At 43.1% G+C, this 24238-nt stretch overlaps 1 protein-coding gene across 11 annotated transcripts in view; it reads right to left on the reverse strand.

Annotated features, from left to right (window-relative positions):
* The window catches only part of ACACA (acetyl-CoA carboxylase alpha), a 277027-nt gene that overhangs the window by 32985 nt on the left and 219804 nt on the right, over positions 1-24238 (reverse strand). For all 11 annotated transcript variants that reach the window (XR_004972815.1, XM_036340342.1, XM_036340341.1 and 8 more), the window contains 5 exons: positions 9078-9221; positions 8125-8245; positions 4939-5035; positions 1791-1887; positions 772-907 (listed from right to left, as the gene is read on the reverse strand). Coding sequence is in view for 10 of the 11 variants with exons in the window: in XM_036340342.1 (XP_036196235.1) it covers positions 772-907; positions 1791-1887; positions 4939-5035; positions 8125-8245; positions 9078-9221 (595 nt within the window). In the remaining variant the exon portion in view is untranslated. The remainder of the gene's footprint in view (positions 1-771; positions 908-1790; positions 1888-4938; positions 5036-8124; positions 8246-9077; positions 9222-24238) is intronic.

Below are 24238 nucleotides of genomic sequence, written 5' to 3' on the forward strand. Positions count from 1 at the left end.
ATGGGGACACTGGCTGCCTAGTCACTAAGCAATTCCCACAACAGAGAGCCCAGCCTTTAATAATGGTCTAATAGGCTGGAGCCCAGGCCCAGGGCTGCTGTTGGATAATAATAAAACATATCACAAATTACCACCAAGAACAGCCACTGCTATAGACTTTGTTAGTTTTCTTCTGGTAAAGGCTAATTTCAGTATCTGTCTTGGTCATTGTAAAGTGTTAAAGAGTAATGTCAACAAAAAGTTTGTCCAGAAAAGAGGGATCATATGTTTCAAGGACCATCATTCACCTGTGAAAGCTAATCCATAATAGCAGTCCACCTAGATAACACTAGCAGATTGTTCTGATATTTTGTATGGAATTGTAAAACACTGAATTTTCCCATTCAGGTTACCACTCAGAAGATATCTCAGAGGATGCACAATCCCCCCAAAAGCCTAGGACCGTGGTCGGCAAACTGCGGCTTGCGAGCCACATGCAGCTCTTTGGCCCCTTGAGTGTGGCTCTTCCTAAGCCTTAGGAGTACCCTAATTAAGTTAATAACAATGTACCTACCTATATAGTTTAAGTTTAAAAAATTTGGCTCTCAAAAGAAATTTCAACCGTTATACTGTTGATATTTGGCTCTGTTGACTAATGAGTTTGCCGACCACTGGCCTAGGGTGATGGGCCCCCAGGACACTCATAGGCTCTGCCCAATACAAGCCCTCCCTCCCTCTGCTGCAGGGTACAGGGGAACCAGTGAGGCCCCCAGCCCAGAGCCAGGCACTCACCTTTCATCCCACCAGAGAAGCCTCTCCAGTTAGCAAAGACCATCAGAGGCAGCCCTTCACGGTTGAAGTCCTTGACAGCCTGATAGGTTTTAAAGGCAGAGTCTGGGAACCAAACCTGGCCAGCCTGCTGGATTATCTATTGGGGAAAGTGAAAAAGGAAGACACAATTTGAGGGGGAATCTGTCCAAGGTGAATAAGGTTTGATTAAAAATTCAAAATCAAACTAAAAAACAAACAAACCACAAAACAAAAAACCCCACCAGGTTTGTTCATCATAAAGATGTTCTTTGAAGTAGGAAAAAAGATCCTGGATCTTTGACTTTGTTAAACAATCCTCTTTTTGATTGCTGATGACACCTCCACTCTTTAGTCAAAAGAGAGAAACCTACTGCTTCTAATGGAAGGATGCACTTAGTACCCTTGCTTTCCCAGGGCAACTTTAGACTCAACTCCTCCAAGTGGCCAACTGCACAAAGGCTCCAAGTCCTTCACCTCTGTGCTTAGTGTAGCTTTTCCTTTTCTGTGGTTAATAAAGGGACACTCATTGTGACCTTGCTGAATAACCTCCTCCCCGATCTCCCCACAACTCATTTTCTGGATTTTGTCAGGATGTGAAAATGCTATCCATCCTTTATAAAAGGACAGGCTGTGGTGTTCACAATTTGGCAGACTCCACTATTAATTCTAGCAGTAGCTCTTTCATGAGTGTGTTCAGAGAATCTGAGACCAAAGAGCCCTTGGCATTGTCTCGGCTGCCTTTCTCTAAGACCACGTCCCCAACTATTTTCCAGCATCAGCAAGACAACTGTAAAGGCCTATTTAATTTTTCAAGCAGAATTTATCTTGAAGTACATTTAGTGTCATCTTAAGAGCACAAGATGGTCTGAACTCATTCACGGCTGCTGACTGCCCTTCCCTCTAAAATTGATGGTTTGCAGTGCTTCCAGTACATCCACAGGCTCTGCAGACGGGCAACACAGCTCCAAGCACAGGCGTATACTGTACTCGGGGTGACCTACCTTGGCTTCAGAATCCAGGTTTGCAGGATCAGCTGGGATACTGAGTTCCACTGTTCGGGTTTCTACGGCAACTACTCCCACAGGTATTCCTCCTAGCCTGATAAAAAATGAGCCACATAAGAGCCTAATGTGTGTCAACATTACAGCTAGTCATTTATTTTCCAATCCCACCTCAAAACATTGGGGGTAAAAACTAGTAATACAGAGAGCAAGGGGAAGTCAGACTCTTCTAGGAGTAAGAGACTCCGGATTTGGCGAATATGGTAAATTTTTGTAAATACAACAGAAAACTAACCTCAGAAGCACTCCAATTCTCCACCACAGGATAAATTCAAACAGAGGGTTGCACTAGGGGAGCCTCTAGCATTCAGACTCAGCAGCCTAGCTTGTGCATGCATGTGCATTCACACATATCTGTCTCTGTGGTTGCCCAATGGAACTTCTCAATTCACCATAAAGTATCTTTTTGATGAAGATGGAGGGAAATGGTCCAAACGGTAGTAAGAAGCTGAAACTCTCACGAACTATTTTAACAAATGATGGCATTGCTGAAACAGTGCTGTAGTTTCCTATGGAGTACTAATACTGTGGTTCCAGATAGGATCTGAGGGTAGGTCTCACCACTAGGCATGTGGATGGGGAGTGTGTAGGTATGTTATGGGGATGAAGAAAAATGTGTCAAGTGTAGGCAGGTGGTTAAACAATTTAACTTTCTTCTTCATTAGAAAAAAGCAATGGGATAGAGAAAACTTTCTATAGTAATCTTGGTGAAACAAAAGATCAGTATTGAAAGTATATATTTTAAAATTAAGCTACGTTAATTTTAACAACTGTCCAGGAGCTCAAAGCCTCCGCCCACATCCATGATATCCTCCCAACTTGGTCCTCATAAAGAAAGTAGAAATCGAGAAGCGGGGGGAGCGGGGACAGAGAAAGAGAACTGCAAGGTACAGGGCGAGTCCTTACTCAGAATTGTAATTCAATCTTCACTCTCACAGCTGCATTCCTTGGGGTTGGGACTGGGATGGCTTATAGTCTCTCATCCCCCCATAGCATCTCCATAACAAACTTTTCCATGAAGGATGGTCTTTGGTTGTTACACTGGCTACTGGAAATGGATTCTTATCATCACAAGAGGCCTGACAGGGGCCTGAGTGGGAACCACCCACCCCCTTGTCACTTGCCTGCACTGAATCAGAATCAAAAGCCCTCTAGACAACCAGACAATGAGCAGGAGGTACACAGGAGAGTTTAGAAATATTTCTGTTCACAATGATTAACAATCCAACTGGAAACTTGTAATTGCAAAAGCCACCCTAAATCGGTAACTTATAACTTATATATTAGGGCCCATGTGACCTAATAAAGAACATCTTTATCCGAGTATTACAGTTATTTATTGAACTTGAAAACAGCTCAGAACAACTTCTGTTTTCTATTATACTTCATATAAATTTTATCAGGCTAGCACATGAAGATGCTACATCTTGTTTTATAGTGTGTCCCTGGACAAGGTGCCATGGAATAATAAAAGACAATTTACAGCCAATAGCACACATATTCCAAACATACATACCCAAGATGAGTTTTGGCAGCACTTACAGTAACAATCCCAGAAGAATACATTTATATTTATTTCTCGAAATGCCATTGCTTTTGAAAGAAGCTAGCTCCATTTGTGTTTTATATACTTGTGAGCATGTGTATGTGTTTGGAGCAAGAAGCCCAGAACTCATCAGATGGAAAGAAAGAAGTCAGAGTGAGTGTCACAATAAACAATGGCAGAGCTAGCCAAAGCCACACTGGACGGATCTTGCTCACAGACAATCCCTATTCTTCCAATCATAAGGGTAAAACATTATTCTCTTGTTTCCCATGGGAGAATATTAAAGATCTTAACAAAGGTTTGGCTTTTGGAGGGTTAAAAATCTGTCAGGTTTTTTACAGACAAGAAAACTGAAGCAGAATAGGTAAGAGGAAAATTTTCAGAAAAGTTGGTCTGAATGTGGTGGGAGGGACTCTATAGCAAACTGATAGGTCCTGGGTAGAAGGGCTCTCTCCTCTAGTGCACCCCCCACCTCCCCAGTGGGAATTTTTCCAGGCACAAAGAATTCTCACTGGGACCCAGAAGCCTGGGGTTAGGTGGAAGACCCGAGACGCGGTGAGAGGAAAACGGGAGCCAGTCCCTGTGGGCTTGTTGGGGCTAACTCCCGGCCTGCCTCTTATTCTTGCCACAGGGGAAGATCCTGTCTGTGGGATTTGCCATCTGATGGCTCCTTGTCACTGGCAGCACAAGCCATACTGACCTGCTGTACTGAGAGAACCACAAAGCCTAGAATTATTTTCAAGGCTAGAATCTAAATCTCAACCCGCTGTGGCATGTCTGAGAATCTTGGGCAGGTGCCACTTTTCACTGAGATAAGAGAAACTGATTGTCCCCGAGAGGCAGGTGAGCTCCAGATGTGGGTCCCGAGGGCAGCAGGTCTCTGCAGTGCAGGATGAGAGTAAGATCGGCCGTGGCAGGCGCTCGTAATGGGAGTGCTACGGATTATTTCGTGTGGAGCTTGCTGTTGAGTGAAGCCCTTCTTAGAGTAGGTATTACAATCTAACAGAAACTTTAATTTCCCATTTGAAAAATACAGGTATCCCAGCTTATTTTACTCACTCCTGCTTCAGGTAAACTCTTTTTTGGGGTAATTCAAATCTGACGATAAACCAATAGAGTGCCACTAACTTGTTACTTAAATAAGCTCGATGACATGAAGGAACTTCTTTCAAGTTACATAGAGAAGTAGGTGAGACTGAGTTAGTTGTCACCTACTTCTGAAAGAAAATGGTCTTTGGGAAGGGGGGTGGTCATGGCGGGCTGTAGCTATTTACAGCCCCCAAACAGTGTTTCTCTCAGCATTATAACGAGGAAACTGTCAAAACTAGACTTTAGATTAAATGCATCACTGGAGACACGCACTGAATGACTGCTGGGAACTGGTCTTCCAGTCATGCTGCCTCTGGAATGACCATGATCCAATATTCTTAGAAAGTTTAGACAAAGAGAGCATTGTTGGTAAGAACCTGTACAGTCCTGGCCCTTTCCTTTCTTGTTTTCATTTGGGAGGAAAAGGAGCTTCCAGAACAAAAGAGCTCTTACCTGGCTCTGCCAACCACCACGGTCTGGGCCCAAGGCTGCATGATTTCTGAGAAAGACCCATAGTCAAAAAATCCACTCAACCACTGACCTTTCTGGGCTACAGAGGAAAAGAAAGAGAACAAATCAATTCACTAAAAATGCACTGGAATTCGAAAATTTAACATTGGATTTGGGGGAGTATTTTGGGGAGTTTGTTGTGTTTTTAACCATATTATAATAGATGGAAGCATTAGGCAGCTAAATATTCATCTGCCTTCAGACATCATCTCCTAGTTCATTTGCTAGACTGCATAGATTCATTTATCAGCAAAAGCATCATTTATTGTTAAACGATGGGGTTCAGCTAGCAGAGAGAGTTTGCATTGCTTTTAAATAAATAACTTGGCTTTTTCAAAACATCACAAACATTTGTCAAAAGGCAGCCAAGTTGTTAAAGATATTTTCAAAATGTCTACTTCTATTTTAAAGCTTAGCTTACAATTTTGTTTGATTTCACTGATTTTCTTTTAATGGAAACCTGAAGACTACCAAATGGTAAGTATTAATATTCAGATGAGGACCCAAATTTGGGGAAAAGAAAAGGGACTCAACTTTTCTGCTACAAAAGCAACAAAATATACTTCCTCTTTATTTATAGCTGACCAAGTATAATCTCTCCACAAGAAAGGGCCATGCCTACATATAGACAGATAGGAAAAATTTAATGGTTAAGATGCATATACTTACTGTCATTAACCTCCCTTGCACATAGAATTTCCTTTACTGGCAGCACATTTAACTTTCAACACCTTAATTTAAGGAAAAAAACAACAAACCCTTTTGTCCAACAGGTATCTGTGTTTGACCAGGGCCCCATAAAAGCTTCTGCAAATAACCGTCTCCTAGCATGCCCTCTCAGCTCATGGCTTCTCAGTGATTCTTCTAATTTGAACATGGCCCTCCGCCCCTTAAAAGCCCAAGTCCAAAACCAATTAAAAGTGGAGATCCGAGCAAGCTAACCTCTGCTGACTTAAACAGGATGGAGAGTGTTTTATCAAGACTAAACTTGTAATTATTGTGTTCTACATTCCTTGCCTCTATGGCCCCAGTGTAAAATGTGATCATCCATTTCAAAATTATCTCTCTATCGTGAGCCCAAAGCCGATCGTTTAGATTCTGGTCTCGTGTTGGGCGTCAGTTTGAAGAATATCACAGCACTATCTCCTCTAATAAATGACTTTAACTTTTCACCTAGAAGATATCTGCTTTAACTTATCACAGGGAATCATCTGCTTTCCTTAACGTTTCCACTAAATTAAAATCCGAAGTCACTCGATTTGGGAGCGAGTGTTAGCTGCACACAGACAGCAGGATGAATGACTAGGGAGTCCATGAAAAAATATTATCCCAAATCCAGAAAACTTAAGTCTATCACAAATTCCATTTTACTCTGTAGATCTCATTAATAATGGCCAAGGTAATGCCCCACCTTCCCCCATACATGCCTCATACCTGTTCACCCCATGAAAGAGAGCACATTTTTTGATGACGGTTCTAAACCATGTTTCTGAATGCATCAGGATATTGTAATTTTAACTTCATCTACTTGGGTCATTTTATGATTCGTACTTCAATAACAATAATTTAGAATTATAAAATTCATTTCAAAATGGAAATGTTTTCTTCTTTAAAAACCTTCCTGCCTTATTTATCAACTGGGGGCTATGGCTATTACGGGGGGGCAGGAGGGGGCTGCTTTATTGCCCTCAGAGAGCTGGTCATGTTCAGTTCAAACGTAGAACTTAGAAGCTAGCTCCCATGGCTCCCCATGATTCCTAGGGGAACAGTCACTGAATCTTGTTCTGAATTTTCTCACAAAAGTCCTGGATTTTATGTCAGGTTCATAGTACTTAATATAAAAATGGTATAAAAAATGAGAGGTAGAGAAATTACAATGGTGATTTTTCTGGCTACGTAAGAAAAACTATTTAGTCTCATTAAGATTAATAAGAAAAGGTACTGAAGACAACAGGTAAAATTTTAAATTAAAATCAACCTTCCTTTGGTGATTTTTCTACACTATCTATAATTAGGCTTCAGACTTAGCCCCAGCTCCTAAGTAATAGCTGTGTGACCCTGTGCAAACCATTTAACTTCTCTGAGCTCCTAAAACGATGATCTCTTTGTAGCTGTAAGAGGCAGCAAGCCCAAATAAGATAATGTATATAAAATGCTTTATCATCCCACCTGGCTTAGAGTGGGTGCCCACAAAGGTTGATTAAGTCTTCCTTATGAAGACCTCTTTCTCTTTCAACAAAAATCATAATTGATTCAAATTTAATTATCCCTTTAAGATTTAGCCTTTCTTTGCAATAGTTGCAATAAACATACAAAAAAGAACAAACACTTTCTTAAACAATTTGAAACAATAGATTCTAAGAGGAGCAGGGGGACTTGGGCTTCACAGAAGAACTTCCTAATGAGTATGGTTTGTGAAACAGCCAAATGGACTGACAAACAAAAACACACATTTGCCTTGCATGGAGTTACCTTTGTTTGTTTGTTTCTGTTTGGAAAGTTAAGATAAAATCAGCCCCAAGACAGAAGGCTGTATTAGAGAAACATGGACGAAGAGCTTGTTCTTGCTCTATATATTGGTAAAATTAAAAGTTCTGGGCAATCTCTTCATGAGTAGATGATCTTATATTAATAACGAAAGCAAGTGCCAACACTATTACCATTATCGTAAGAAACGAAGGGTGCATGCAGGGGGGCTCAGCAGTAGCTCGCTGAGAAAGGTGTAGTCACACTTGACAAGGAGGGGTCCCAAAGACCTTTCTAGCACCGACCCAATTAACCTATTTATAGAAACTAAATGCCCGAAGATTCTGGTCCTATAGTTCTATGACTTTATGACTTAATTTAACTGCTTTAAAGTCCTTGAGCCCATTAAATAGTAAGTGCTTTAATAGCAAAAGAAACAGAAGCAATGCTTATGACTCAATGGCTGATTTGCAAATCTCATCTCATTTTTCATTTGTTCTTAAAGAATTTTCCACCTTTTTCTTCAGATTTTTCTTACTTCCAGGTACTTAGTAGCTGCTTTCTTTGTCACGTGCTATTGTGCAGAGATTGGTCTGTGGTTGGGAAGAAAAACCCTGAAAGCTGGAGGGCCAGGGACCACAGAATCCTTAAACATATACATACTTGGGTGAGGACGGCCTGCCAGCATCCATCGAGGATCATATGGGGCCTTTGTGGGGACAAACTCGATAATTCTATCTATAGGATCCTTGGAGTTCAGGATAGGAACGGAACTGTTCACGCTCTGAAAGGAGATTGGGAGGGAAAGAGCACAGCAGTCAGTAAACGTCAATCCAGTGCGGCAACAGTCATTACAAAGACAACAGGGCCCTCATGCGGAGTTACCCCCATGAGCCCCAATCAGCAGCTAGAAGCATTCCAATGGCATGCCAGGCCCTGAGGAACAGGAGCAGGTCTCAAGTTCCATGTAGGACTCTGGCCCCAAGTGGTGCCTTCTGACTGATTGCAGTGTGCCCAGGCTTTCTGGGAAGCTTCCCAGAGGGAGGGCTGGGTATTACAAAGGAGAAAACCCACAGTAAGGAGAAAGCCTTAATATGCTGAGATCTGAGCCCAGGGAGGCCATGGAGACTCCTGTGGCTAGAAAACATCAGAAAGGGGCCTAACCAATGATATCTGAAGATTTTGTTATTGTTGTTTAATCCTCATTGGAGGATATTTTTTCCATTGACCTTTTAGAGTGAATGAAAGGGAGGGGTGGGATATAGATAGATTGATAGATAGACAGATAGAAACATGAATGTGAGAGAGTCACATCAATTGGTTGCCTCCCACACCCATCCCAACGGGGCTGGGCATTAAACCTGCAACCCAGGTACATGCCCTTGACCGGGTATTGAACCCATGACCCTTTGGTGCACGGGCTGACATTCCAACCACTTGGCAACACTGGCCAGAGCCCAAAGGCATTTTAAAGGTAGAAGGCAAAAGATGGCTCTAAGAAAAAAAGAAGTCAACAGCTTTCCGAGGAACATTTCATAAAGGATTCCTGCACTACGAGGAGTTCTCCAGTGCAGAGGCAGCAGCTGTGGTGGAAAGGCCGGGTTCTGCAGGCTCACCTTAGGCATGTATGATAGCCAGTGCAGGATAGTGAAGACCCCCTCAAAGTCATCACAAACAGTGCTGTGGGTCACCCCATTGTTGTGCATGATCTGGATGCCACCGAGCTGGTTATTGGAGGTATATACTTCCCGCCCGAGGACCTGGAGAAACGAGCAAGAGACATTGGTCTTGACAGAAATAAAGGCCAAGTCTATTTTGTTATTCTCATTAAAAAGGGTTCTTTTCTCCCCAAGACAGAGATTCCAGCTTCTGTGGTTTGTTTGAAGGGACTATCTGGACCTTTGTCCTAAAAAGAAAACTTAGAAAACAAAAAAGGATTTTAAGCAATCACATATACTATTGCAATTTAAAAATGAGCAAGCCTCTCCCTCTCTTTCTCCTAACTGCCAAAGATACGCACAGCATCCTTCACACTGAGCTGAAACCACAGAGGTGGGCGAGCCTGGGGCCCAAGACAGCAGCTACCGCAGCATCTGCAGGCTGGAGAAGTTACTGTGCATGTACACAAAACAGGTAATGTGCCCGTCTTCTGACAACCTTCAGTCACAAGTCTCAGTTAAAAAAGTGCTGTGAGGTTTAGATTCCCTTTTTTAAAGGATTACTTTTTCCCTTGTATTTGATTTTTAAAGCTGGTCTCGATACATAAGCCCTAGGGCTGGCAAAATCCTGAAGCAACTCATGATACAGACATGAACCCTCGAGTCTATAGTCCTTTGTGTGCTGGGTGCAGGGCAGTGATTTATACTCAAGCCCGCCTCCCTCCCTCTGTCCTTCCCTCCCAAGGTTCCTGGGAAGTCGGAGTCTCAATCCCAGGGGTATCCCTAGAGTTTAACCCTTGTGAGGTGGAAGGCAGGCACCTGCAACTGGAAACCACAAAGTTTCCGTTAAAGAAGAAAAAATATTCTTGAACTTGGAAATTGTAGGGTTTCTTTTTCTCTTGAAGATCGGTTAGTAATTCCTTTCAGGGAGGGAGCTTTTCTGACCCAGCGGATGGAAGCCGGGCAGCCTGATCACTGGCTATTGCAACTGCTGAGTGTTAGTAATTGCCAGTCATCTAGGGTAGCCCTGGAGAGCTCTAAACAGTTGTAGAGCGCTTACTGTATTTTACTTCTTCTTTCCCTCTCCCCTCCTCCTTTAGAAAATAACCACAACACAACATTTCTTCCTTACTTACTTTTATTTCCAGCCTCTGGGGAGAACCTAATAAATGAAAGACCAGTAGGTTCTGTATATGCCCATTGTGCCCCTTCTGGTTAGGAGCTCCAAGAGGTTCCCCCGCCTGCTGGGTCAGCCCCTACATTAAGATCCCCCAAAGGCTGAGGAAGTTGGTGACCAAGTAATCACCTCAGTGTGACCCTGCTGGCCTCAGTTCCATTTAACTTCAGCAAGGACAGGCGGACGAAACTCGCCTGAAAAGCATATGGAAAGCAAAATTGCTCTCAGATCGCTGCTTCCCTTGATAAGGAAGTGCCGAGAACAAGCCTTTGCAGGCAGCCCTGAGCTGAGCAACATGCCGGCAGCTCCTTTGAAGGAGCCCGGGGAACAGCGGAGGCCGTATCTGACCACTGGGCTCCCATCCTCCTCTCAGCCTGTCTTTAATCTCAGCCCAGGCCGGCGGCTCTTTTCTCATTCTCCTGCTGTCTCTTTCCATTTGCCCTCTCTCTGACTGATACACTGATCTCTCGGTCACTCGGCTTTCTGCTCCACTGAGTCCATATTACTAATAACACCTCCGCCACGGCCAGTTTACCTCATGAAGGCAGGAGCACATCATTACAAAATAAACTCATAACTTTGACATTCTAGCAAATACACGCCGTTTGTTATTTTTATGGCTTTAGTCTTTCTAACAGGCAGAGGGCATCACATACCTGTTTCATTTATATCTTTAAATGTGTACACATATGTACACATGTATCAGGAAATAAAACAGGACAAAAAAACCCAAACCAAAGCAAATATCCAAAGCAGGGAATGGATGGGGGAGACACTGATGGACGCAGAAACCCTGTCACTCGGGGAGGCCATGCTCCGATCTGGCTCTGGTTTTATGGACGTCATAAACCTGATGGCCCACAACTGGTCCTTCTGGGACAGACCGCCTCTCTGCCAGAAGTCATTCGGTGTGATCAGCAGTATTTTTAATTATTAAAATAAAGCTGAAAACGGGGGGGCGGGGGGGGGGGAAATAAAAAGGAGACAGTGTGCTGACTGTGAATACCTGACATTCACCATCTCTGTTAGGAGCCAAGAACTTGCTGCCTGAGAGAGAGAGCTGGACCATTTTCTATGGAGAGTCACTATTTTCTTTCCTATGAAACACTGCCTCTAGTGCTTGATAATCTCTAGCAACTTAGAATTTCTCCAAAATTAGTAATGGACCTACGAAGAACCCGTGAAGAGACCAGAGCACACCAAGAGCAGCACAGCCGATCAAACACACCTTCCTCAGACGTCCTGGCCCCGCCTTTCAAAGAAATAGAGCATCCGTAACAGGGCTACTCCCAGAGGCTCTGTCACTTGCCCATTCTGCCCCATATTCTTACAAACTAATGGAGACAAACTGGGAAGGAACGAGAATTTAATAACTTCACATGTCTTCCCTTTACTCAGGTTCTGATGCTTTGTTCTGAAAAGGCAGCAGTACTTCTACACTTCCTCTCCTCTGGATTCAGAAAGAAAACTAACTGGAGCCAACCACAACCAAGAACATTATTTCTGGGCTAAACAAATGTTTTTCATGTGAGAAGATTCATTTAATTTTGGAATTAAAGAGAAAAAGAACAGGGTAGATAAACAGTGTATCCGAATGGCTCTCTCTGACCAGCCTTATCTTAGGAGGTCGGGGGTGGGGAGGGGAAGGACACAGAAGTGAAACCTGCTTCACTAGCCACAAGCAATCATAGCTACTTAACAGTCGGAGAAGAGAGCACTGTACCCTCCAGTTCATCTTCAATGACCGTATGTTTGGAGCACGCACCAGTAGAAGGAGGGCGCACACAATAGCTCCTGATTTATAGGGGTCATTGCTGACTCAAGTGGTTTTAATGATTTTAGGATACTTCAGAACAAAAGCTCCAACCAAAGAAGCAGAATCTGGGCTAGTATAAAACCCATTCTGCCTAACTCAGAAACGATCATACTGGAACAGTAACACAAACCCCGATTCGCATCGAGGGAGACAAAGGAAGGAGCCCACATAGACAGAACCACTATTTTATTCCTCCATATGTTGCCCTACCAACCTTCTACAGAAAAATATGAGGTAAACAACTCTCATCACCATAATATTTTCATGAAGATGCATTTCATTCATCAGTTTTTTCCAACTTTGACATATGCATTTGTATATAAGCTGCTGCTGTGTTTCATTCCCCAAATTATTTCTCTCACATTTTTCTACTGCATGACACAAACTTTTAATTTATCTGCCCAACAAGCATCAATAACCACTTAAGCACAGGAGCTATTCAGACAGAGGTGACTCTCCTGAGGCCACACCTTGCTGCTCCCCAGGTCTAAAGTGGAGAAGCAGTACCATGTAATATTAAAAACAGGCACCATCTGAAGAGAGCCCACACCAGCACAACTGAATAAAAGCTGGGTCTGAGGGGAAAGAGGGTCTTCATCCCCCCTCAATATAAACTTAAGCCTCACCCAGCATTCATTAATTGGGGCTGGCAGACCTGAGAATTAAGGGCACTGCATAAAAGCCAGTGATTAGCAGAGGCACAATTGTTAAAGGCCCCACCAAAGATGCTATGTAGCCTTTAGAAATTCTGATACACACAGGAAGTGCATATGAATGCAGTCATACATGCATGCTAGGCCTCCGCAGCTCTTGCTGCTTATCTAGAGACACTGCAAACAGCTCGGGTTTACCACAGCTGACAGGCAACGGAAACAGTCTAACATACCGCCTGCTCTCTCCCTTAAATCCCTTTTTGGAGATCGAGATAAACACGTTCTTCCTTTCCTCTGTGCCTGCCTCCTGACTGAAGTGGCAGAGCACTGTGAAGTTTTGTGCAAATGAAATCACTATGTAATACTGAATGAGTGTAGTATTTACTTGTCAGGATATTTGTCAGCACAGACATTGAGATTTCCAAGTTTCACAGATGCAACTTCGTTCAGTTTTTTTAAAACATTGCTTTTGTCCTGATATACACATTATGCTGGGGACCCTCAGACTTAAAGGCAAATATTTGCAATCGTGTGCTCAAGATGTGAAAAATAATGATGCATATCGATGCAATAAAAAATGAAATCTACCACTGCTTTCCCCCTTTCTCCAATCTTTCCCCCTAGGTGGGTCAGGGCAATCTTCTATTTAAAGAAGCAGGGAGTACAAATTCTTCCTGCATCTGAGAATTAAGCTATGCAAGCTGGGTCCTTGCTGCAGTCCTTCTCTTTACGATATTTCCATTCTCAAGAGGATTTGAGAAGGGGTTTTGTAAATTTCCTGAGCAATCATCATCACTGGACTTCATCCATGATTCCTGATATTAACGTCATTCTGGGATCTGCCAGATTATTCATAAAGGTTTGGCTAAGGCAGAAAGAGAGATAGATATGAGAAAGCACACACGGGATCAGGGAGAAAGTGGTAAAACAGGGACAAAAGAAAGGAGGAAGGATGAGAGAGAGAGGAAAAGGGAGGGGGAGAGACAAGAGGACAGGGAAGAAAAAACGGCAATAGCTCATCTACTCCTGCTGCTAACATCCTCCTCCCTGACCTGAGAGAACTACATTTTTAAAAGCTGACAAGTAATTCAATCTCCAATTAACAATTTTAAGTGGTGCAGCACATATTACTGTGTAAATGTTTCTCCAGGAATATATCCAAGGGTGAATGGAATTAAATCTCTAGGGAGACAGGACCAGCGCCTATGTAACCCAGAATATTTGGAGAGTTTCAAGATACAGTCTCTTAATACACAGACTCAGGGTTATAATTTCTCCTCCTCTCCTTTATTGCCACTGGCAAACTCGAGTGCTGGTTGGCAGTGATAGGCTAGGGTTGGGGATAGACAAGGGGCACTGTGACACAGTGCTGGCACAGGATGGGAAAGCCTCTGACTTGAGATGGATTCAAGACCATCCACTGCAAGACCAAACATCTCTCTGTAAAAAACAAAGTTATGAAGTGATCAGGCTGGCTGATGGATAAATTAGAGGAAAGGGACTGTGCTACCTGTGGTAAGAAAACATAGTCAGCAAAAAAAGAGACTGAGGTAAAGGCCTGACATACACTGGAAGACCTGTTTACTGAGGTATAGAGAGAGCAGAGGGATGAGCTAGATGGCAGAAGGAAGATACGGATTCGAAGGTGGACTGGGTGAGGAACAGAGACTCATTCTGAACGTAATGGTGGTAGAAAAGAGCAACATGACAGCCTGTCAAATATACCAGAGAAGGCATAGGCTTCCAGAGCAAACACTGACTGCCAGAGAAATCACTCATTGCAGGGATCCATCAACTGCCCATTTAGCTACAAACTAGAACATACTGACAATAAGTTACTTCCAAATATGGAAATTTTTAAAAGTCTGGTTTATTGAGGTGCAATTTACATACAGGAAAATCATCCTTTTTTAGGTGTACAATTCTATGAATTATGACAAAAACACAGTCATAGACCCACCACCACAGCACATCAAAGTTTTCATCCCCAAAAGTTCCCTCATCTCCTTTGCAATCAATTTCCTTCCCTCACACATACCAGTCATGGATCTGCTTTCTGTTGTAACAGTTTTGCCTCTTCTAGAAGGTTATATAAAATGGAGTCACACAGTATATAGCCCTCTGAGCATGCTTCTTTCAGTTAATAAAACGCATCTGAGATTCATTCATGCTGATGTTGGCATCAGTAGCTCCTTTTTACTGCAGAGTAGTATCAATTTTATGGAAACACCATAACTTGTTTATCTCTTTGCCTATTGGTGAACATTTGGGTGTCCAGTTTTTGGCAATCCTATCTAATAAAAGAGTAATATGCAAATTAACCATCATTCCATTACTCCGTCACAAAAATGGTGACAGCCATGGAGCTGGAGCGAGGAGGAGGCTTGGGTTGCTCCCGGCGATGGAGGAAGTCAAGCTTCCCGCCTGCCCTGGCTGGCACTGGGCTCCGCTCAAGGCTACAAAGTTTCATTATAGAAGATAAATAAATCCCAGATACCTGCTTCCAGCCGGCAGTGACCTCTACTCAAGGAGGGGCTGGGAGCCTGGGTTGCCAGGGGCAACCCAGCTGACCTGGGCTCTGCTCAAGGCTACAAAATTTCAATTGTAGAAGATAAATCTCAGGAAAAAAAAGAAAAAGAAAAAAAGGAGAGGTTGGGAGCTTGGGTTGCAGGGAGGGGGTGGAGGTGAGGGAGCGTGGCCAGCCTGAAAACGGTCATCAGCCCCTCACCCAGGCTGGCCAGGCACCCTAGCGGGATGCCCCCCCCCGAAGGGGCTGTGGTCAGCCTGAAAATGGCCCTCAGCCCCTCACCCAGGCTGGCCAGGAACCCCAGTAGGGACCCCCACTCTGAAGGGGGTGTGGCCAGCCTGAAAACAGCCCTCATCCCCTCACCCAGGCTGGCCACACCCCCATGAGGTGAGGGTCCCCGCTGGGGGGCTTAACCTGCCTGCAAACACCCATCAGCTCATCACCCAGGCTGGCCAGGCACACCAGTGGGACCCCCACCCTGATCCGGGACACCCTTCAGGGCAAACCAGCCGGCCCCCACCCGTGCACCTGGCCTCTATGCTATATAATAAAAGGGTAATATGCAAATTGACCCTAACAGCCGAACGACTGGGAATGACTGGTCACTATGACACACACTGACCACCAGGGGGCAGACGCTCAATGCAGGAGCTGCCCCCTGGTGGTCAGTGCGCTCCCACAGAGGGAGCTCTGCTCAGCCACAAGCCAGGCTGACGGCTGCCAGCACAGCGGTGGTGGTGGGAGCCACTCCTGCCTCCTCAGCAGCGCTAAGGATGTCTGACTGCAGCTTAGGCCTGCACCCTGCTGGCAAGTGGACATTCCCAAAGGGCTCCCGGGCTGCCAGAGGGATGTCTGACTGCCAACTTAGGCCTAAGCCAGCAGGTGGACATCCCCCGAGGGGTCCCAGACTCTGAGAGAGCACAGGCCAGACTGAGGGACACCCCCCGAGTGCACAAATTTTTGTGTACTGGGCCTCTAGTTATGAATAAAGCTGCTATAGACATTCATGTATGGGTTTTTATGTGGATACTAGGGGCCCAGTGCACGAATTCATGCACCAGTGGGGTCCCTGGGCCTGGCCTGTGGGATTGGGCCGAAACCAGCTCTCCGACATCCCCCGAGGAGTCCGGGATCGTGAGGGTACAGACTAGGCCAAGGGACCCCACTGAAGCACAACTGGGCCGGGAAAGGATGTGGGAGGTTGGCCAGCTGAGGAGGGAACCACGGGAAGGCTCCAGGGCATGTCTGGCCCATCTTGCTCAGTCCTGATTGGCCGGACCCCAGCAGCAAGCTAACCTACCAGTTGGAGCATCTGCCCACTGGTGGTCAGTGCATGTCATAGCGACCGGTTGAGCGGCCTTAGCATGTTATTAGCATATTACTCTTTGATTGGTTGAACGGATGACTGGACAACCGGACACTTAGCATATTAGGCTTTTATTATATAGGAAGACAGATTTTCATTTCTCTTGGGTAAACACCTATAAGTAGGACTGCTAGGTTGTATGGTAAGTGTATAACTTTGTGTGTTTTTTTAAGCCAAACTTTTTCAAAGTGGCTGTACCATTTTGCATTCCCACCAATGTGTATGAGAGTTCCAGCTGTTCTGCATCCTCATCAATACTTAGTATTGTCAATTAAAAATTTTTATTTTAGTGGCATCTAATTGTAATTTTAATTTGCATTTTCCCAATAACTGATGATAAACATATTTTTATGTACTGTTTTGTTTTTGTGTTTTAAATTTATCTTTATTGTTGAAAGTATTATAGATGTCCCTCTCCCCCCATTAACTCCCTCCACCCCCACCAAGCCTTCACCGCACTATTGTCTGTGTCCATGGGTTATGCATATATGCATATAAGTTCTTTGGTTAACCTTTTCCTGCCTCCTCTTCCCTCTGAGATTCCATCTCCCTCACCCATCTGGCAGCCAACAAAAAGTTCTCTGTATCTACAAGTCTGTTTCTGTTATGCTTATTCATTTTGTAGATTCCATTGTTGACAGATATGTATTTATTGGCATTTTACTGTTCATATTTTTGATCTTCTTCAAGAAGACCCTTCAACATTTCATATAATATTGGTTTGGTGGTGATGAACTCCTTTAGCTTTTTCTTGTCTGGGAAGCTCTTCATATGTCCATCTATTCTAAATGATAGCTTTACAGGATAGAGTAATCTTGGTTGTAGGTCTTTACTTTTCATCACTTTGTTTATTTTTTGCTACTCCCTTCTGGCCTGCAAAGTTTCTTTTGAGAAATCAGCTGACAGTTATGGTAGCTCCCTTGTAGGTTACTGATTGCCTTTCGCTTGCCGCTTTTAAGATTCTGTCCTTAACCTTTGGCATTTTAATTATGATGTTTCTTGGTGTGGGCCTCTTTGGGTTCATCCTGTTTAGGACACTCTGTACTTCCTCTCTCATCTCCTTCTAGTACCCCTATAATACGAATGTTGTTAAATCTCCCAATGTTAGCAGGGTGACCATAGGTACTTGGTGTCCTATGGAGCCCATTGGTACAGTCTCCCTGGTCATCCAAGTTGGGTGCTCTATGGGTGTCCCTAATGTGTGTGCTCTCTTGCTATAGTTGAGCCTTGATTTCTGTTGAAATGTTAGTGGGTAGGACTGACTCGGGCTGACTGGTTGTGAGGAATGGCCATGACAACAATGAACAAGCAATTGTGTGGAGGTTCACCCTACAAAGCAAGATTTGTTTTAGTGGGGCTCTGGTGCCTGCTGAGTCCACCCTTTGGGTATGTATAGGCCAAGGTCAGTTGCTTCCTGTGTCAAGCCCAGAGCCACCTGGTAGGATCTATAAAGTGATCTTCATTTGATAGCTGCCTGTTATGGGCTTAGAGGTACCTGGAGAGTGGTTATGCTATGAACTGAGGCTGGCTGCTACTAGTGCCAAGTTTGTGGCTGCTTAGCAAAAGGTACTGGGCACACCCAGGCCAGCCACTGCTTGTTTGGGGTTTGTGGACCTTCTCTTTTTACATCTGTCCCATGTTGTTCAAGAGTCAATTGTATCAGAGTTGTTCTGAGCTGCACAAACCTGACTAATCTATTGAGAAAATGCATATTTCATCAATGGGTCATATAGAAAACAAGATACTTAAAACTTGATTATATGTCCCAATGCTCTTGACTTCTCATATTTGCATCTTATGCTATTGGTCAGATAAGGGTGGGTTCTTTTCTTTAATAACACCAATATTTCAATTTCTCTTATGTGCATACTATTTTAAAGGGTTTAAATTCCAGACACTGAAGCATTATTAAAATTAGGAACCAGTCAAGAATCAACCAGAATGAGGTATCACCTCATACCTGTGAGAATGGCTACCATCAACAAATGGTAAATGCTGGCAAGGATATGGAGACAAGGGAACCCTACTATGCTGTTGGTGGGAATGCAGACTGGTGCAGCCATTATGGAAAACAGTATGGAGTTGTTTTTTTGTTTGTTTTAATTTTTTAAAATATATTTTTATTGATTTTAGAGAGGAAGGGAAAGGGAGAGAGAGAAATAGAAACATCAATGATGAGAGAGTATCATTGATCGGCTGCCTCCTGCACACACACACACCCCCCCCCCCCCCACTGGGGATCGAGCCCGCAACCCAGGCATTTGCCCTTGACCGGAATCGAACCCGGGACCCTTCAGTCCACAGGCTGATGTTCTATCCACTGAGCCAAACCAGCTAGGGCCAGTATGGAGTTTCCTCAAATAATTAAATATGGAACTGCCATTTGACCCAGTAATCCCACTTCTAGGAATATATCCTAAGAAACCCGAAACACCAATTAGAAAGAATGTATGCAACCTTATGTTCATAGGAGTACAATTTACAATAGCTAAGATCTGGAAATAGCCCAAGTGCCCATCAGCAGATGAGTGGATAAAAAATCTGTGATACATTTATACCATGGAATACTATGCAGCAGTGAAAAAGAAGGATCTCTTACCCTTTGAGATAGCATGGAGACACCTGTAAAGTATTATGCTAAGCGAAATAAGCCAGTCAGAGAAAGACAAGTATCACATGATCTCATTCATATGTAGAATCTAATGAGCAAAGTAAACCGATGAACAAAATAGACCCAGAGACAGAAGCGTAGAACAGATCGCAGAATCTCAGAGGGAAGATGGGGGAGTTTGAGTGGCTGGGAAGAGATCAACCAAAGAACTTGTATGCATATAGAGTGGTAAAGGCCTGGGGCAGGGGGCAGGGTCAGGCTAGAAGGGGTCAATGTGGGGGTTAAGGGGGACATATGTAATACTTTCCTCAATAAAGATTTAATTAAAAAAAAAAGAATCAACCAGAAAAAAACAAAAACTTGAAACCTGCGCATGGTAAACTTTAAGCTTCTCCTTTCACAATTCAATACTCCGAACTATGTACATTTTAGCTGATTAGACTGTGAAGATGGCCACTCTGAATGAAAGGGAACATAACTAGATTTGGATCCACGCATAGGGAACATACAGATGAACAGCCAGAAGGCAGGTTTCTAAACAGTCTCGTTTCCAGTCTTTATCACATTCACACAGCAGTCTGTGCACAGCCAGGGCCCAGGTCTGTCTTCCTTCTAGAAAAGACTGGAGTCCTTGCATTTCTAATCTACCAATGTGTGCAGTTCTTGCACTTCTAATTTATGAGTGTTTAGGGGGGATCTCTCTGACTTGGGAACACATTGGCTCGGTCTAATGCTTGGAGATTATTAACTCGGAGCTATGCTCCACTATCAAGTCTACAGATCTTTTATTTAGAAGATATGGTGCTCTAAATGCACAAAGAGCTCCCTGTCACCTTCACATTAAAGCCCCTAGTGCCTGGTAAATGGAATTATATAGCTGTCATCTCCTTTCCCCAAAGTTTTAAGAGTACAATGGGCTCATTTTTTCACACTCCATCCCAGCTTCAGAACTAAGAGACCTACTTTGTATTGATTTAAGGTCTCAGAAATAAATAAACCTGCTTCACTGCTGTGATTCACAACAAATTCATGATACACTATTGCATGATATATTTCAAGCTCTTGCTCTGGCTCTCTTTTTCCTCTGGTGAGTGATGGGGGAGGTGGGAGGTAGTGGAAAGGTGGGAGGTAGTGGGGAGCTGCAAAGCTGACAGCCTGATGGTTATTGGAGATGGCTGCAGACTGCAAATTCAAGAACAGACACTGTTGGAAGAATATGGGTGTGTGTTTTTTTTTAACTGGGGGCAGAGGTGAGAAGCTAATTTACTTGGGTTTCAGGCTGGAGTTGGGGGAAAAGAAAGGTTAAGGGGAGAAGGAATAGCAAAGCTTCAAGTGAACATTAATTTGCAAAGACAGAGCTATGAACATTTGTAGAAAGACAGAAGGTGAAGAAGATCCAGCATAAGAAGGTATAACATATGACTGACAGGAAAATGAAGAAGATGAACCATTCTGCCTAAGGGGATATGTTCATAGTCCTAAGAGGGCACTTAGTTTGAGTTCAGAGACAATGTTTTATTAGGAGCAAAAAGTGTAGCGACCCTACATGCCACAAAACCTGTGAAGTAGAGGCACTTCTTCATTCCAATACTCAGGAAGCAACACAATCCTGGATGTTGGAATGGACACTCTGGAGGTAGGACAGAGATATTATGGAGGTCCACAAAGTGAGCAAGAGACTGCTCATTCTAAGATTTCAGGTTGTGTGTGCCCTTAGAGCTTTAGAGCACCTCAGTCTACATCATGTGACTGATTCCTGAAAGAAGTACCACCAAACCTTGAACCAATGAGTATTACGTACCTAAATATACAGCACTCAAAAATACCTATCCTCCAATTGTGTATCACAGTAATTTTCAACCAGTGTGCTACAAGAATTTCTAAATCATGCAATACCTGACCATTTAGTTAGGTATTTCCCCTTAGATTGACCTCTTTCCCCTTAGATTGTCAAATTTTAAAAAAGATGAGAGTCAACACAACAATAGCCATCAGTGTGAATGAACCAAAATTAAACCTTTTTTATGGTGTCAGATCAGCCAAAAATATAGTGTTTGGTGGCCACAGAATTCTAGTAATTAGTTTATGTGTGCCATGAGATGAAAAAGGTTGAAAATCACTGGTGTATAAGGATCCTGACTTTCAAGTAGGCAGGCGATCGGAAAGCCTGATTATGCCACTGTGCATCAGTCCCCTAGGGTTCAACACAGTATTTTACTGTGGTGTTCAGTTTTAGCTGTTTCTCTTGTACTTGCTATTTTTTTTTTTTTTTTTTAGAAATTTCATTTTAGCTGGCAAGTACATTATTTATAAATCCAGTTTCTTTTCTATCTTTGAATAGCATTTTCATCTTTACTACATTTGTTCTTGAGACAAGGCCAGACTCTGAAAGCAAAAGTACATGAGAAAGATTTGGGTTCCATTCAGTTCTACGTAGGTTAGACCATAAAACTGGGAGTTGTTTCCTTAATTTTGAACACTACGTTTTAAGAGGAATTAGTCTGCCTGTATAGAGAAAAAGCCTTTAGCTAAAAACCGGGAAGAACTTAATAGAGATCAAAGGGTCTGGCTCAAAAAGTACTGACCTTCCCTTCAGTTGAGTTTTTCAAGAATAATTAAATGAATATTTGACAATGGTATTACAGAGGATATACAAACAACAGTTCAGGGGCTGGACTTTTAGAGGATCCTCCACTCCCAACAATTATAACTCTATGGGCACTTGTCACCATGGACACCACCACCAACACATGGCATTTATTCTTCTGTAATATGGGTAAAAAACAATATTTTTAAAATGTGAAACCATTATACTTTACAACCTCTACTTCTAACCTCACTAGTATGTAATAATTTTACATATCACTAATATGTAATCTCACTAATATATAATATCCTAACATGCAGTAAATTTTTTACACCTCCTCCTCCAATCTATCCTCTCCCTGTCACAGCCTAACATGGTTCCCTGCCTACAAATCAATGTCCATCTTCACAGCATAACAGAATGCTAGAAATTAAAGAGAATTTAAGATTAACAGGTCCTCTGGTCTTCACCTTAAGGAGGAAAGATTTTACAGAGGAAATTGAGGTTCAAATAGATTAAAGCCCAAAGTTGCTTTACAATGGAGGGGAATAATCTAAGGTTGTCCAACATGACCATTACTGAGTCTATATCCAATGCCCAGCAGGGCCTCAGAGCTTTCACTTCATCTAGAAGATCTGGACCGATACTTACTGCAGGTTCTCCAAGTCTAAACCATCAAACCTACATGGGGCTGTCTTAGAGAAGGAGAAGCGACTTCTACAATGGAGCTCTAAATGATGAATCCATCCTGCAATTTCCCCAAACCAGGCTGCTGACAGATTATGAGTCACTAATTGAGTCACACATACTTGATACAGTTTTCTACCAAACTTCAGAAATATCAAGTGAAAAACAAACAAAACCCCAACAGGGCCAGATTTGCCCATATTTTGTCTGTGTGTGTGTGTGTGTGTGTGTGTGTGTGTGTGTGTGTTGCGGGGGGAGTGAGGGAAGAGCTTGAAAACTAAGGAGATGTTCTCACTGCAATTCTCTCTGAGAACTCATTCATAATGCTACAGCAGGGCTCACTGAGAAAGGAAGCGCAAATGCCCTCTTTAGAAAAGGAGAGTGATCCCATCTGGAGCTTCGGGAGTACAGGGACTGTCCATCGTGAAAATAGGTAGTTAGGGACTTTTAAAAATGCAAATTGCTGGACTGATCCTTAGAGTGATTATGGGCTATTGTACCAACAAGTCCTTGGGGACTCTTGTAGACAGATGACTGACACATATACTACCCTATCAGGACTGAACATGGTGCCTCTCATGTTAATGTCTTTCCAAAGTGCGGTGATTGTCTTTAGATAACATCTATTGGGAAAGTCAATACATGAATGTACTGGTACAGTGAGGACTGACATCTAACATTCTCTTAAAGGAATGTTTGCTTTCAAAGGATCAGAAAGTATAGAGAATGTTGTGTTTGTATTTTCTTTCCTGGGCCTGGATAATGAGTTGCAATGATAAAGGACCCTAAATGCATCCCAGGGAAGACCACAATGCTAGTGATTCACCTACATTAACTCATTTAATCCTCAAAAGAACCTGGTAGATGGTACTATTATTATCAGCATTTTACAGTTAATACAACTGTGACCCGAAAAGGTTAAGTAGATTGTCCGAGGTCACACAACTACTAGGTGGTAGAGCCAGGAATTAAACCTGGTAGTTTGGCTCTAGAGTCCATGTTTTAATCATGCCACCTCCTTAAGTTATGTGAAAGTTACAATGCTGGCCCTAACTGGTTTGGCTCAGTGGATAGAGCGTCAGCCTGCGGACTGAAAGGTCCCAGTTTCGATTCCAGTCAAGGGCATGTACCTTGGTTGCGGGCACACCCCCGGTAGGGAGTGTGCAGGAGGCAGCTGATCGATGTTTCTCTCTCATCGATGTTTCTAACTCTCTATCCCTCTCCCTTCCTCTCTGTAAAAAAATCAATAAAATATATTTTTTTTTTTAAAAAAAAGAAAGTTACAATGCTGCCTCATACGAGAGCTAAAGCTTCCCTTCCCTTCTTGAGCTTCCATGACTCTTATGATGTGTGTCACAGAGTCATGGTGAACATGCAGAATGTACAGTGTAGACCCCTGGTGCTATGAGCTCATGGGAGGATCTCTGATACTGTACCCAATAGTCAGCAACTTCACATTGCATATTGCAAAGATACATTAAAATATGTATCTACCAGCCTCACATATAGTCCTAGCCACACCCATCATATACTTTCTTTTTCCCTGGCAGATGGAGCAGAAATAGGGGCCTGATTTTGCTAAGGGGGTGAGATTCTGGGATGTTTTCCCCACTAAATCAGAAGCTTTAAAATGCTTATCACAAGGAAGTCACAAATCAAACCTCCTGAATGATCTATAACCCATCTATCATAGCC

The sequence above is a fragment of the Myotis myotis genome, unplaced genomic scaffold (assembly GCF_014108235.1).
Source record: "Myotis myotis isolate mMyoMyo1 unplaced genomic scaffold, mMyoMyo1.p scaffold_m19_p_17, whole genome shotgun sequence".
In the NCBI taxonomy this organism is placed as follows: Eukaryota; Metazoa; Chordata; class Mammalia; order Chiroptera; family Vespertilionidae; genus Myotis; species Myotis myotis.